The 15,271-nt window shown below is 41.7% G+C and overlaps 1 protein-coding gene across 3 annotated transcripts in view; it reads left to right on the forward strand.

Moving 5' to 3' along the window:
- nphp1 (nephronophthisis 1) overlaps positions 1 to 15,271 on the forward strand; it is a 151,975-nt gene that overhangs the window by 58,102 nt on the left and 78,602 nt on the right. For all 3 annotated transcript variants that reach the window (XR_015754656.1, XM_087983826.1, XM_087983828.1), the window contains exons 8-9: positions 5,724 to 5,772; positions 12,109 to 12,193. Coding sequence is in view for 2 of the 3 variants with exons in the window: in XM_087983826.1 (XP_087839952.1) it covers positions 5,724 to 5,772; positions 12,109 to 12,193 (134 nt within the window). In the remaining variant the exon portion in view is untranslated. The remainder of the gene's footprint in view (positions 1 to 5,723; positions 5,773 to 12,108; positions 12,194 to 15,271) is intronic.

The raw sequence follows: 15,271 nt of genomic DNA on the forward strand, positions 1-15,271 counted from the left end.
TTCAGTAAGGCATTCGGCAGGTTCCTCATGGTAGACTGGTTAGTGAGGTTAGCTTACATGGATTCATGGAGAGCTAGCCATTTGGATACAGAACTGGCTCAAAGGTCAGAGATATAGTGGTGGAAGGTTACTTTTCAGACTTGGAGGCTTGTGACCAGCAGTGTACCACAAGGATCAGTGCTGTGTCCACTGCTTTTTGTCATTTATATAAATGATTTGGATGTGAAAATAGGAGGTATGGTTAGTAAGTTTGCAGATGATACCAAAATTTATGGTCTGGTGGACAGCCAAGAAGGTTACCTCAGAATACAATGAAACCTACATCAGATAGGGAGGTCTGCCAAGGAGTGGTAAATGGACTTTAATTCAGATAAATGTGAGGTGCTGTTGGGAGGTCATGTTGCAGCTGTTCGGGACATTGGTTAGACCACCTTTGGAATACTGCATTCAGTTCTGGTTTCCCTGCTATAGGAAGGATGTTGCAAAACCTGAGAGGGTTCAGCAGAGATTTACAAGGTGTTGCCAGGGTTGGAGGGTTTGACCTATACGGAGAGGCTGAATAGACTGGGGCTATTTTCCCTCAAGCATCGGAGGCTGAAAGGTGGCCTTCTAAACGTTTATGAAGTCATGAAAGGGCATAGATAGGATGAATAGCTAAGGTGTTTTCTCCAGGTAGTGGAGTCCGAAAGTGTGAGAAATAAAGCTCGCACACTTCAATAATTTCAGTCCGAGACAAAATCTGAATCAGTAGTGTCCTTTATTTTACACTTGCAAGAGGGTGTGATGGCCACTGTCTACAAGGCAAGGGACACACACGATATTTATATAATTTGGTTTCTTTTTTTTTCATTGCTCCTCCCCTTCCACTTCCCTAAGACCGGCACCCATTACTCCTGTTTATCTCTTGCCTTATCCGGCCTTGTCTGTGACAAAATGCTTATTTCTGGCCTCACAAGGCTGTTTGACCTCATCTCGCTGTAGGTCATTGTCAGGCATATCCTTTCTTCACCATTATCTACTCCCTCCATCTGTACCTCCCCCTGCCATACTGATCCTTATGACCCTTTTAATTGGGGTTTGTTCCTGTGTTTCTGTAAAAGTGGGAAATAGATGTTTATACCTACTGTTTGTACAGGCATATCTAGCTTAACTTCCTCCCCTCACAGCACCTTATCTATTCACCTGTAATATCTACCATTGTTTTGCAGTCACGTTTCATTCTTGCATACAATTTTAGCTAATACAAAAACAATTAAGTATTTCCTCCACATAGTTTCCATTGTTGTTGACTCAGCTCTTGGCTGAAACAATTACACACTGCTGTGAGTTCCTTTACTTTGTATAAGTAATTAGAATTGCAGAAGTAACATTATTTTTCCTACATCCCACAAAAGTGTGGTGATGGAAAAGCACAGCAAGTCAGGCAGCCTCCGAGGAGCAGGAAAAACGACATTTCGGGCATAAGCCCTTCATCAGGAATAAGCCTTGTGGGCCGGGGGAGCTGAGAGATGAATGAGCGAGGGGTGGGGCTGGAGGGAAGGTAGCTGTGAATGTGATAGGTAGATGAAGGTGGAGAGGAGGGTGGAGCAGATAGGTGCGAAGGAAGATGGACAAGAGGACGGTGCCGAGTTGGAGGCTTGCGACTGCAATAAAGTTGGGGGAGGGGAAATAAGGAAACTGGTGAAATTCACATTGATCCCGTGTGGTTGCAGGGTCCCAAGGTGGAAGTAGAGGCGTTCTTCCTCCAGGCGTCGGGTGGTTAGGGTTTGGCGATGGAGGAGGCCCAGGACCTGCATGTCCTTGACAGAGTGGGAGGGGGAGTTAAAGTGTTTGGCCATGGGTTGGTGGGGTTGGTTGGTGCAGGTGTCCCAGCGATGTCTCCGACCTATCACCTCCTACCCCCCCCCCCCCCCCCCCCTTCATCTACCTATCACATTCCCAGCTACCTTCCCTCCCAGCCCACCCTACTCCCATTTATTTCTCAGCCCCCTGGCCCACAAACCTAATTTCTGATGAAGGGCTTGTGGACGAAGAGTCAATTCTCATGCTGTTTGGTTGCTGCCTGACTTGCTGTGCTTTTTTAGCACCACACTCTCAACTCTGATCTTCAGCATCTGGAGTCCTCAGTTTCTCCAAAACTAGAGAGCATAAGTTTAAGGTGAGGGGGGAAAGATTTATAAGGGAACTGAGGGGGCAACCTTTTCATGCAAAGGGTGGTGCATGTACGGAATGAGCTGCCAGAGGAAGTGGTGGAGGCTGGTACAATTACAACATTTAAAAAGTATCTGGACAGGTATATCAATAGGAAGCATTTGGAGGGATATGGGCCAAATGCTGGCAAATGGGTCTAGATTAATTTAGGATATCTGGTTGGCATGGGCGAGTTGGACTGAAGCATCTGTTTCCATGCTGGACAGCTCTACAACTCCATCACTGAATCTCCTGGGCATTTGGTTAATGTAAAGTAAAATTACAAATAGATGTATCTGAAGCTAATCTGTCAGACTAAATATAGATTGCTTGGCTTTTCCTTCTATTAGGCAAAAGTGAGGACTACAGATGCTGGAAATCAGAGTCTAGATTAGAGTGGTGCTGGAAAAGCACAGCAGGTCAGGCAGCATCCGAGGAGCAGGAAAATCGACGTTTCGGGCAAAAGCCCTTCATCAGGATTGAAGGCGTAGTTAGGTTTCCATCTAATATGAGGAGCCAGAAAGTACAACTTTTTGACCACTTAAATGTGTTTCCGATCAGGAGGACATTCCATATTTGGGGAAAGAAGGGAAGTGGATAAGTGTTTATTTTTCACTCTCACTTGTGAGGGTTATGTTGTGGCTATATTATCTTCTGGAATTCTCCATGTCCTCTCTATTTTACTTGTTAAGGAGGTCGACTCTCCATGTCCGAGGGTAAAGGACAGAATATAATTTCTTTAAAAAACTATAAAATAATAATGTTTTCAGGCAGAAGCAGATTGTCGTTGTTCTGTCCTTCCAAAGTTGCTTTTACATTCCATGCATGCAGGTTCTGTGCGTCTGTTGTTGTTGCTGCCTGATAATTTTAGAGCTAACACTTATATTGACTCCGACTAAAGATTCAGGAGTAGTTTAACCAATAGACACACACCAGGTGGAATATAGTGGTAATGTCATTAGGCTAGTAATTCTGCGACCCAAGACAATACTCGGGGACATAGATTCAAATCATACCATGGCAGCTGTTTGAATTTAAATTCAATTAACTTAAAATCTAGAATTGAAAGCTAGACTCATTGGCCGCGAAACTAGCATCTACTATCAGAAAGATGCATTTGATTTATTTAAGGGTTGTTGAGTCATATTAGTAGTGTCCCTACATCTATGCAAAAATATCTCTGAATAGGTTGATTAGAAAATACCTAGTACGCAATATAGATAACAAAAAAGTTATAAACAATAATATGGTGGGGCATAGACAGGGTAGATGGGAACAAAGGTTTTCCCTTGATAGAGAGATCATTGATGGGGGCATAGATTGAAAGTAAGGGGCAGGAAGTTTAGACGGGATTAGGAAAATCTTTTTCATGCAGAGAGTGGTGAGAATCTGGAGCTTACTGCCTGTAAACGACGTTTTATGCATTTCCAACCTCCCTGCTCTTAAATTTCATGCCTCAACCAATAAAGACAAGGATTCATATGCTCTCTTAACCATTTTATCTACCTGTCCTGTTATCTTAAGGGACTAGTGGACATGCACATCAAGGTCCTTCTGATCCTTGGTGTTTCCCAGAGTCCTACTGTTCATCATGTATTCCCTTCATTTGTTTGTCCTACTCAAGTGTATCACTTTATAAATGTGAAGAGTTAAGTATACATTTTCCATTGAGGTAGGTGCATAACACATCTAGAGAGGTGGTCACACCAGAACTGAAGAGACTGGCGGAAAGAAAGGAATGGGTGACCACCAGGTAGTCATGGAAAAGCAGGAATGTAGTGCAGCAGTCCCCTGTGGTTCCACTCACAAGTCGGTTTTCATGCTGGAAGCTGAAGAGGGACTGGTCCTTTAAAGGAGTGCAAGCTGAGCCAGGCTTCTAGCTGCACAAGCAGTCTGACTGTACAGGAGGGGAGTAAGAAGAAAGGAGGAATAATAGTGATATTTGGATTCATTAGTTAGGGAACTGACAGGTGTTTGTTTGGCTGCAGAAATAACTCCTGGATCATGTGTTGCCTCCCTGGTGGCAGGTCAGGGATATTAGTGAATGGCTGCAGGGCATCCTGAAGTGAGAGGCTTATGGAACAGAAGTTGTGATACACATTGGTACCAATGATACAGGTAGAATCAGGAATGAGGACTTGCATCAAGAGTTCCGGGAGCTAGGCAGTAAATTAAGAAGCAGGATCTCAGATGTTGTACTCTCAGGATTACTCTCATGCTAATAAGGACAAAAGTAAGAGAATAGGGCAAATGGATGTATCACTCAAGTGTTGGTGCGGGAGGGAGAGTTATAGATTATGGCATCACTGGGACGATTTCTAGGGAAAGTTGGGCTTCTACAAGTGAGATGTAGATGCACGTGAACTGGAATGGGACTAACATCCTTGTGAGTTGCATGTGCTGTTAGCAGGAGTTTAAACTAGTTTAGCAGGGGCAGGAGATACAACGTGAGTTCAGCCATGAGGTGTCTTCAAGTAGTATGGCGAGGCCAGATGACTTCTACTTTAATTCCAGGAGTATCAAAGGTAAGACAGATGAGTAAAGAGCATGGAGTGACATATGAACTGCAGTTGTAGCCATCATAGAGAGGGGGACAACACTAGCAACTTAACATTCTGGGGTAGAGGATCTTCAAGCAGGACAGGGTAGGATGCAAAGATAGAGATGGTGTATTATTATAAAGGAGGTGACCAAGTGTCTGGACAAGGGTAGGACAGTTGATGTAGTTTACATGGATTTCAGCAGGCATTTGACAAGGTCTCACATAGGAAACTGACAAAGAAAAAACTCATGGCATCCAAGATAACTTGGCAAGATAGATTCAAAATTGGCATAGTGATAGGAGATAGAGGGTGGTGGTGGAAGGTTGTTTGTGTGACTGGAGCCCAATGAACTGTGGTCTACCACAGGGATCAGTGCTCATTCCCTTACTGTTTGCAATATTCATAACTGATGTAGATGACAATGTGAGAGGCATGATGCGTAGGTTTACGGATGATACAAATGTTAGTTGGGTGGATGACTCTGATGTAGAAGATGTTAGGTAACAAGAAGACATAAATGGATTGGTCAGATGGGCAGATCAGTGGTAGATGAAGCTTATTAAAAATTCATTCGTGGGATATGCATGTTTCTGGCTCGCCAGTAATTATATGTTCATATTTGTTATATTAGTTTATATTAATGTTCAAAGGAATATGCTGTGTGCTGTGATCTGTCACTGTTTGGGATGTACAGCCTAAATACCTGGCATCACACGTGCCACATTACTAGTTTGTGTTTTGCCAATATCCTGTTATTGGTGCTCCATTGCACATTTCCTTACAAATGTTTCCTTTTGAAGTGGATACCCAGTTCCCATTTTCACTTTGAGTGAATCTGGTTCCTTCATATTTTGGGCAATGAATTCCAGATAATAATTCAATGTATGATGAAGTATTCTCCTCACCATCTCTCGAGTTCTTTTGTCAGTTATCAAAAATCAAATTTATGATTTGATTTATTCACTGAATTCTTATTATTTATTTCTACAGTGAAAAATCACAATTACACAGGATTGCTGTTAAAAAGATTGTTTCAGAGGTAAGCATATTTTAAGATTGATTGTTTCCAATTTATCTTCTGAAAAAATGAGTAGGTTGTAGATAAAAATAATTTAGGTTCTTTGACACTTACGTTTCTTTCTATTTTTGGATGAATGCCTTGCCTGTATCTCGTCTGCATTTTACCTGATAAACTGTTGTAGACACCAACTCATTGTTGTTTGTGAATCATTTATATTTGTCGTTGTTGTTGATTTGAATATGAAGGACACTTGACAAATATAATGGCATTGTTGTCTGCTGGAAACCCAGTTGGATTTGACATTTAATGCATTGCACTCTTCCCAAGCACCACCTTTTAACACAGCTCCCTTTTGCTTTTCTTACTGCATTGAATAATATAACCGAGCTATGTTTTCAGAAATCTCATAGCTCCTTGAAAGTGGGGTCGCAGGTAGATAGGATAGTGAAGAAGGCGTTTGGTATGCTTTCCTTTATTGGTCAGAGTATTGAGTATAGGAGTTGGGAGGTCATGTGGCGGCTGTACAGGACATTGGTTAGGCCACTGTTGGAATATTGCGTGCAATTCTGGTCTCCTTCCTATCGGAAAGATGTTGTGAAACTTGAAAGGGTTCAGAAAAGATTTACAAGGATGTTGCCAGGGTTGGAGGATCTGAGCTACAGGGGGAAGCTGGACAGGCTGGGGCTGTTTTCCCTGGAGTGTCGGAGGCTGAGGGGTGAACTTATAGAGGTTTACAAAATTATGAGGGGCATGGATAGGATAAATAGGCAAAGTCTTTTCCCTGGGGTGGGAGAGTCCAGAACTAGAGGGCATAGGTTTAGGGTGAGAGGGGAAAGATATAAAAGAGACCTAAGGGGCAACTTTTTCACGCAGAAGGTGGTACGTGTATGGAATGAGCTGCCAGAGGAAGTAGTGGATGCTGGTACAAATTCAACATTTAAGAGGCATTTGGATGGGTATATGAATAGGAAGGGTTTGGAGGGATATGGGCCAGGTGCTGGTAGGTGGGACTAGATTGGGTTGGGATATCTGGTCGGCATGGACGGGTTTGACTGAAGGATCTGTTTCCATGCTGTACATCTCTAATGACTCAATGACTCTATATGCCCAAACTGATGCCAGTAAGGGATCAAAGCCCGCAATGGCCTTACCCTCCCTATCATTATTGTCTCCTCCATAACCATAAACAACCCAAGATATCTGGCCTCTGTGCATTCCTAATTTTAATTATTCTGTCATTGGTGGCTGTATCTTTAGTTATCTAGATACTAAACACTGGAATTCTCTCCCTACGCTTGTCTACCTTGCTTTAGTCCTTTTAGATGTTCCCTAAAACGTTTTGACTGAACTTTTGGTCATGTGACTTAATAGTTGAAGGCAGAGAGCTTTGGGGGAGAATTCCAGAGCTTCAGACCAAGATAACTGCAGGCATATCACTAATAGTGCTGTGATTAAAATCAGGAATACCAACTTTTCCTTTTCTAGCTGGTAATCTGACAGAGTTAATATTGGGAACTAAAAATAAAGTGCTTAAAAATTGAAGTTACTATCAATAGAATAAAAAAGTCAGAAAATTGTAGAAATTTATTCATAGGATTGTTAGAACAGAAAATGTGTTCAAGCAGTGATTGAAATGGAGATATCCTTTCAAAGCCATTTAGATATGCAGATGGAAAGAAAAATATAAAAGTAAGAACAGAAGAAAATGTGATTGGAATAAATAACTATTTTGTTGAAAAACTAATTCTTGCTGTTGAGAGCTTTTTTTTTCCTTCACTACTTTTTGTAGAATGTGATAAAATTCTACTTTAGCATCTGATAGTCATTATGCTGTGTATAAACCTGAATACATCACTATTTGAAGAGCTATTCCTTGCTTAATTAAGTGTTGGTTTGGAATTTGAACACAGCAGAGGGAGCCAGAGGTACAATATAGATACTTATGCAATTAAAATTCGGTCATCTACACAATGAAGACCGGGGCACTGCAAGAGGAGAAACTATTATGAAAGAAAACAGATGAGTTTATTATAGTTCATTTGAGCCTTTTTTTTTCAGAAATACCTGATATGTGAGGGCTAACTTTGAGACTTGCTCTGGGCTTAGGTTTGAGAAAAAGCTGCAACATTTAGGGATGATCCTGTGACATGCATTGCTGCCTAGCAAGACTTTTGCAATGAATGGAGTCATCAAAATTACCATTTTGATTTTCACTTAAATATAGGATTAGATTTTTGTAGAGTTGAAAGGATCGGGAACCATTTAAAATTAGTAGTGATTTCCAATTCTAAGATTCCTGCCTACAGTCCTGGTGTCCCAATTTCAGTTAAAGAACGTAACCTGGCTAGCGCTCCTGCAATTTTTATGGAAACAGTCCAGCTTATTTTTGACAAGCGACTTACATGTTGTGAATTAAATTCTGGATTCTGGAAACTTTTGACAGCTAACCTCGGAAAGTCTTACCCATACCTCCTTCATGCAATTCAATGCCAAGTTATGCCCTCACCTACCTACTTGCAACCTTATAGCTCCCATACCAACTCAATATTGCCATTGCCACCACATCAAAACCCATGTCGATCCATCCCAACTTATGTCCCTTACCCACCTTCGTGGCCTATCATACACTTGCTGATTTTTTATTGTCCTTCACTTGTATAAACTCTGTACAGAACAAGTAATTCTGTAGTAGCAATGACATGTTTGTAATTACAGCAAAAGTTTGATTAATCAGCACCTAAGGACCAGGTGTGTGCCAGTTGGTCAAATATTCTGGTTGATCAAGAATTCCACATAATCAATGTAAAAATGCACACTAAATGATAGAAACATGGTGCAGGGGTATACACATTACTATTATACTTTACTTAAAGCATAAACCACTTAAATAATAATACAACTTTGCCTTAAATAAAAGTTAATGGCAGTGAGCCTTCTCATTCATTGCCTTGTCTGACTACTTGGAGATCATGATAATACAGTAAACTTCAGGTATTTCAAGTATATAATTTTTGCCAGTTTATCAAAAATGTCAGTTCATAAGGTACGAGTTAAAACATAAGAACTAGAAGCAGGACTAGGCCATCTGGCCCTTGGAGCCTGCACCACCTTTCAGTAAGATCATGGCTCATCTTTTCATGGCCTCAACTCCACTTACCAGCTGTCTCTCACCATAATGCTTAATTTCTTTACTGTTCAAAAAATTATCTATCTTAGCTTTAAAAACATTTACTGAGAAAACTTCAACCACTTCACTGGGCAGGGAATTCCATAGATTAACAATCCTCTGGGTGAAGAAGTTCCTTTTCAATTCAGTCCTAAATCTGCTACCTCTAATCTTGAGGCTATGCCCTCTTGTCCTAGTTTCACCCACCAGTTTCACCCATCCTCTCTACTTCTATCTTATCTATTCCCGTCATAATTTTATATGTTTCTATAAGATCCCCGCCCTCATTCTTCTAAATGAATTCTTCTAAATTCCAGTGAATATAATCTCAGTCTAATCAGCCTGTCCTCATAAGCTCATCCCTTGGATACAATCTAATGAATCTCCTCTGCACCCCTTCTGGTGCCAGTACATCCTTTCTCAAGTAAAGAGACCAAAACGGCACACAGTACTCCAGGTGCGGCCTCACCAGTACCCTATAAAGCTGCAACATAATCTCTCTGCTTTTAAACTCAATCTCTTTGCGATGAAGGACAAATTTCCATTTGCCTTCTTAATTACCTGTTGACATGCAAACCAACCTTCTGTGATTCATGTACAGGGACACACGGGTCCCTCTGCACAGCAGCATGCTGCAGTTTCTTACCATTCAAGTAATAGTTCTTTTTACTAGTATTTCTACCAAAATGGATGACTTCACATTTATTAACATTGTACTCCAGCTGTCGGACCTTTGCTGCTCACTTACACAATCTACATCCCTTTGCAAAGTTTTACAGTCCTCTGCACACTTCGCTCTACCACTCCTCTTGGTGACATCTGCAAGCTTTGACACACTACACGTGGTCTCCAACTCCATTTCATGTATATAAATTATGAATAATTGCGGTCTCAACGCTCATTCCTGAGGCACACCTCTCGTCACTGATTGCCAACCAGAATTGCACTCATTTATTCCCACTCTTTGCTTCCCATTGGTTAACCAATCCTCTATTCATGCTAATACATTGCCTGTTACACCTTTCATCTTTATCTTATGCATCAGCCTTTTGTGCTGTATCTTGTCGAATGCCTTTTGGAAATCTAGATACACCACATCTACTGGATCCCCGATGTCCACTGTGCTTGTAATGTCTTCATTGAATTTCAAAAGATTAGTTAAGCATGACCTGCCCTTCATTAACCCATACTGTGTCTGCCCAATGGGATAATTTCTATCTAGGTGCCTTGCTGTTTCTTCCTTGATAATAGACTCAAGCATCTTCCCCAATACAGAAGTTAAGCTAACTGGTCTATAATTCCTCATCTTTTGTCTACTTCCCTTTATAAATGTTGGCATTACATTTGCTGTTTTCTAATCTGCTGGAATTGAGCCAGAGTCCAGTGAATTTTAGAAAATTACCACAAGTGCATTTACTATTTCTCCACCATCTCTTTTAGCACCCTGAAATGCATTCCATCAGGGCCAGAAGACTTGTCTAACCCTAACCTACCCTTAGCTCCATTAGCTTGCAAAGTTTGCTGTTCTTAAGAAACAGATATATAATTTTCTGAAAAGTAACTGGTGTTCCCATAACCCATAAAAATGGCAATTAACCAGACCGTTGACCACCGAATCAACATCAGAAGCTATAAGTGCATGTGCAAATAAATATAAAGTAATTAACAAAAGAGAATCACAGAAAATAGCTTATTATTACCTCATATATCTGTAAATCAAGAAAAGTCTGCCCTATGCTCCAGCTATCTAAATTGATTTAATTCTTCTATGAGAGTCTGGGTTCTCACTCAAGTCTAATTACGCACAGGAGAAATACCTCATTAGTTTACAAAGCATGATTTATACAGGAGGAAACCCTTTATATTGTTTTTTTCCAGCATGTTTTTCCCACGGATTCTGCATCAGATATTTGAGACATTGCAACAAGTATGAAGTTTTTAAAATCTTTTTGCTGTCCTTCTCTTAAATTTCAAAAACCTGTAATTGCTAAAAGCCTGTGAGGAGTGATTATCTGATTAGAATATTTCAAATAAGGATAGATGGTTCTTGTTAAAGTCCATCTGACCTTGTAGCAAGGGACAACTGGAGGGTCCATGGGCCATGTATGGACTGGGTATCCCTTGCCCCTGAGCAGCTATCCTATGTTGTTTGTCTTGAGGTTCTAAAGATAGTGATTATTTCAGATTGTTGCAGAATGGAAGAATCGTGATTCCTGCCTTAGTGGTAGGCATTCCTGAGGTAAATGTCTTGGTGTGATCGTAAATGAGCGGTAACATTACGAGCAACAACTTTTCAAATTCTTGTAATGTTTACTACAGTGCTTTCACAACTTTGTCAGGATACAAATAAGTCAAAATCACTCAATATGCAACTGGTTGAGTTGTCCTTGAAATAATCCCAATAAACTTGAGTTTCTTCAGGAGTGAATGAAAAGAATATTTCCTGCATGTTTTTTGGACAGTTTTACTCTTCTTGCTTTGCATCACTCTGTTCTCACTCCTTCAAGCTTTTTGAGCTCATGCAGTGGATACCATATCACTGCTTCCCTCAGCATGGGCTATGCTGCTGTTCAGGAGATACATCTGATTAATACAGCTTGAAATGCTATTGTACAAACAAATGCCATGGCTTTGGAGTTTAAAAATTAATTTACAGGGTGTCCCTGGGTTACAAACAGGTTCTGTTCTGGAGTCTGTTTGCAAGTTGATTTGTGTGCAAGTTGGAACACATATGCATGTTAATATAAAGCAGTTTGTAAGTACAGGAAATGTTCGAATGCTGGGTCTTTAAAGTTAATACCCAATGTGGGATTGCATTCATAAGTCAGACATTTGTAAATCAGTAACTCTCTGTCTTTGATCATTTGAAGTAAATGACTGACTCAGTTATATACTCTTGAGCCCATAATTTAGGTTAGTGATTGCTGAGCACCTTGGATATTTTAAGTATGTGAACAATATCGTATAGTTGTTTGTTAGTATTCGGCAAGTGTTGTAATGTTGGAAATTGTGTCTTTTAGATAAAATATAAAACACCAGCCAGGGCCTATATTCATGTTCACATGAATGTGATCAATTACCAAGCTGTATTCAATGAAGAACAGCTCTCTATGGTGTCCTAATTATTTAAGATCTACTTCAATTTGCACGGAGCAACTTTAATCTGCAGTATTTTATCTTATCTACAGATTAATGCCACAGAAGGGCTAATGTCAATGGGAAATATTCCAGAAGGATTCAGAGCATCAACACTTGCACAGCTGTTAGCAGATGGTATGAAAATTTAGCCTATAATCTTGTACAGTATTAACTCAATCAAGTCCTGTTCGCCGAGCTGGGAATTTGTGTTGCAGACGTTTCGTCCCCTGTCTAGGTGACATCTTCAGTGCTTGGGAGCCTCCTGTGAAGCACTTCTGCGATGTTTCCTCTGGCATTTATAGTGATTTGTCTCTGCCGCTTCCGGTTGTTAGTTCCAGCTGTCCGCTGCAGTGGCCGGTATATTGGGTCCAGGTCGATGTGTTTGTTGATAGAATCTGTGGGTGAGTGCCATGCCTCTGGAATTCCCTGGCTGTTCTCTGTTTGGCTTGTCCTATAATAGTCGTGTTGTCCTAGTCGAACTCATGTTGCTTGTCATCCGCATGTGTGACTACTAAGGATAGCTGGTCATGTCGTTTCGTGGCTAGTTGGTGTTCATGGATATGGATCATTAGCTGTCTTCCTGTTTGTTCTATGTAGTTTTATCCGAAATCCTTGAGGCCAGCTGCTTTTCGGAATTCTGAATTTTTTGGATTTCAGAATAAATGACATTTTCACAAAGAAATAAAAAAGAAATACCTAACAGCAGATGCACATGTAAATAGTACGAGTGCTGAGACACAATTGATGCCTGCCAGTGCTGGGCCATGCAGCCACATCATATCTAAGTTCGAGTGGGTGTGGAGTTGGGTCACCTGTTGTCACGCCAAAATATTGCTCCACACTCCACGAAACAAATTTCAGATTTTGGAGCTTTGGTATTGGTGATATAAATGATATTGGTGATATATTATTATATTCATTGCTCCCGTTGCGGTCTCCTCTACATTGGGGAGACTGGATGCCTCCTCGCAGAGCGCTTCAGGGAACATCTCTGGGACACCCACACCAATCAACCACACTGCCCTGTCGCCCAACATTTCAACTCCCCCTCCCACTCTGCCGAGACATGGAGGTCCTGGGCCTCCTTCACCGCCACTCCCTCACCACCAGACGCCTGGAGGAAGAACGCCTCATCTTCCGCCTCGGAACACTTCAACCCCAGGGCATCAATGTGGACTTCAACAGTTTCCTCATTTCCCCTTCCTCCACCTCACCCCAGTTCCAAACTTCCAGCTCAGCACTGTCCCCATGACTTGTCCTACCTGCCTATCTTCTTTTCCACCTATCCACTCCACCCTGACCTATCACCTTCATCCCCTCCCCCACTCACCTATTGTACTCTCTGCTACTTTCTCCCCACCCCCACCCTCCTCTAGCTTATCTCTCCACCCTTCAGGCTCTCTGCCTGTGTTCTTGATGAAGGGCTTTTGCCCGAAACATCAATTTTACTGCTCCTCGGATGCTGCCTGAACTGCTGTGCTTTTCCAGCACCACTCTATATGGACTTCAGTAAGTTGTTCGACAAGTTTCCTGATGGTAAACTGGTTAGCAAGGTTAGATCACATAGAATACAGGGAGAACTAGCCATTTGGATACAGAATGGGCTTGAAGGTAGAAGACAGAGGGCGGTGGTGGAGGGTTGCCTTTCAGACTGGACACCTGTGACCAGTGGTGTGCCACAAGGATCAGTGCTGCGTCCACTGCTTTTCGTCATTAATATAAATGGTTTGGATGTGAACATAGGAGGTATACTTAGTAAATTTGCAGATTACACTGAAATTGGTGGTCTAGTGAACAGCGAAGAAGCTTACCTCAGAGTACAATGGGATCTTGATCCGATAGGCCAGTGGACCGAGGAATGGCAGATGGAGTTTCATTCAGATAAATGTGAGGTGCTACATTTTGGAAAGGCAAATCAGGGCAGGTCTTATACACTTAATGAGAAGGACCTGGAGAGTGTTGCTGAACAAAGAGATCTTGGAGTTCAGGTTCATTGTTACTTGAAAGTAGAGTTGCTGGGAGATAGGATAGTGAAGAAGGCGTTGGGTATGCTTTGTTTATTGGTCAGATCTTTGAATAAAGGAGTTGGGAGGTCATGTTGCAGCTATACAGGACATTGGTTAGGCCACTTTTCGAACATTGTGTACAGTTCTGGTCTCCCTCCTGTTGGAAAGATGTTGCGAAACTTGAAAGGGTTCAGAAAAGATTTACAAGAATGTTGCCAGGGTTGGAGCATTTAAACTACAGTGAGAGGCTGAATAGGCTGAGGCTGATTTCCCTGGAGTGTCAGAGGCTGAGGGGTGACCTTATAGAGGTTTACAAAATCATGAGGGCATGGATAGGGTGAATATCCAAGGTCTTTTCCCTGGGTAGGGGATTCCAGAACGAGAGGTTTAGGGTCAGAAGGAAACCTAAAGTGCAACTTTTTTATGCAGAGGGTGATGCGTGTATGGAATGAGCTGCCAGGGAAGCGGTGTAGGCTGGTACAATTACAACATTTAAAAGGCATCTGGATGGGTATATGAATAAGGAAGGGTTTAGAAGGAGATGGGCACGTGCTGGCAAATGGGACTAGATTAGGTTAGGATATGAAAAAATTTTAAAACTCACCTCTAGCGTCAAGGCCCACCATTGATGGTGCAGCAGCAGGAAGTGGGGGAGCGTGAGTAGGAGGTTGTCAGGAAGGTGAGCAAAAAATTTTAAAACTCACCTCTAGTGTCGGGGCCCATCATTGTTGTTCCAGCAGCAGGAAGGGTGGGAGCGTTGAGCAAGAGGCTGTCGGGAAGGTGAGCAACTGGGGGCTGCTGGCATTATATTTGGGCAGCGGCTGAACCTGAGACACTACACGTGTATTGTCTCCCACCCACCCTCCTCCTCTAACCAAAAAAAAGGACTCTGTGGTGGGTTGATGACGTACATTGATTGGTTAAAAATTAACTTTTTTTTATCTCCTATTAATTGGTTAATTGAATAAGACCATTGCAGAGAAGTATTAGAAATTATTTAACTCAAATTTGTATATATTAATTAGGTAGAGATGGCTGGTCAGGTAATGTGCTGTAGCTGTATAATGTGGGAGCTGGCTGATCCCGTTGTAAATGGCAGTGAGCACATCTGCAGCAAGTATTGGTTGCTTGAAGAACTCTGGCTCAGAGTTCATGATCAGGAATCTGAGCTTCAAACACTGCAGCACATGCGGGAGGGAGAGAATTA

The sequence above is a fragment of the Chiloscyllium plagiosum genome, unplaced genomic scaffold (assembly GCF_037043375.1).
Source record: "Chiloscyllium plagiosum isolate Xiang-an unplaced genomic scaffold, Cpla_swu_hap1 HiC_scaffold_3, whole genome shotgun sequence".
NCBI lineage: Eukaryota > Metazoa > Chordata > Chondrichthyes > Orectolobiformes > Hemiscylliidae > Chiloscyllium > Chiloscyllium plagiosum.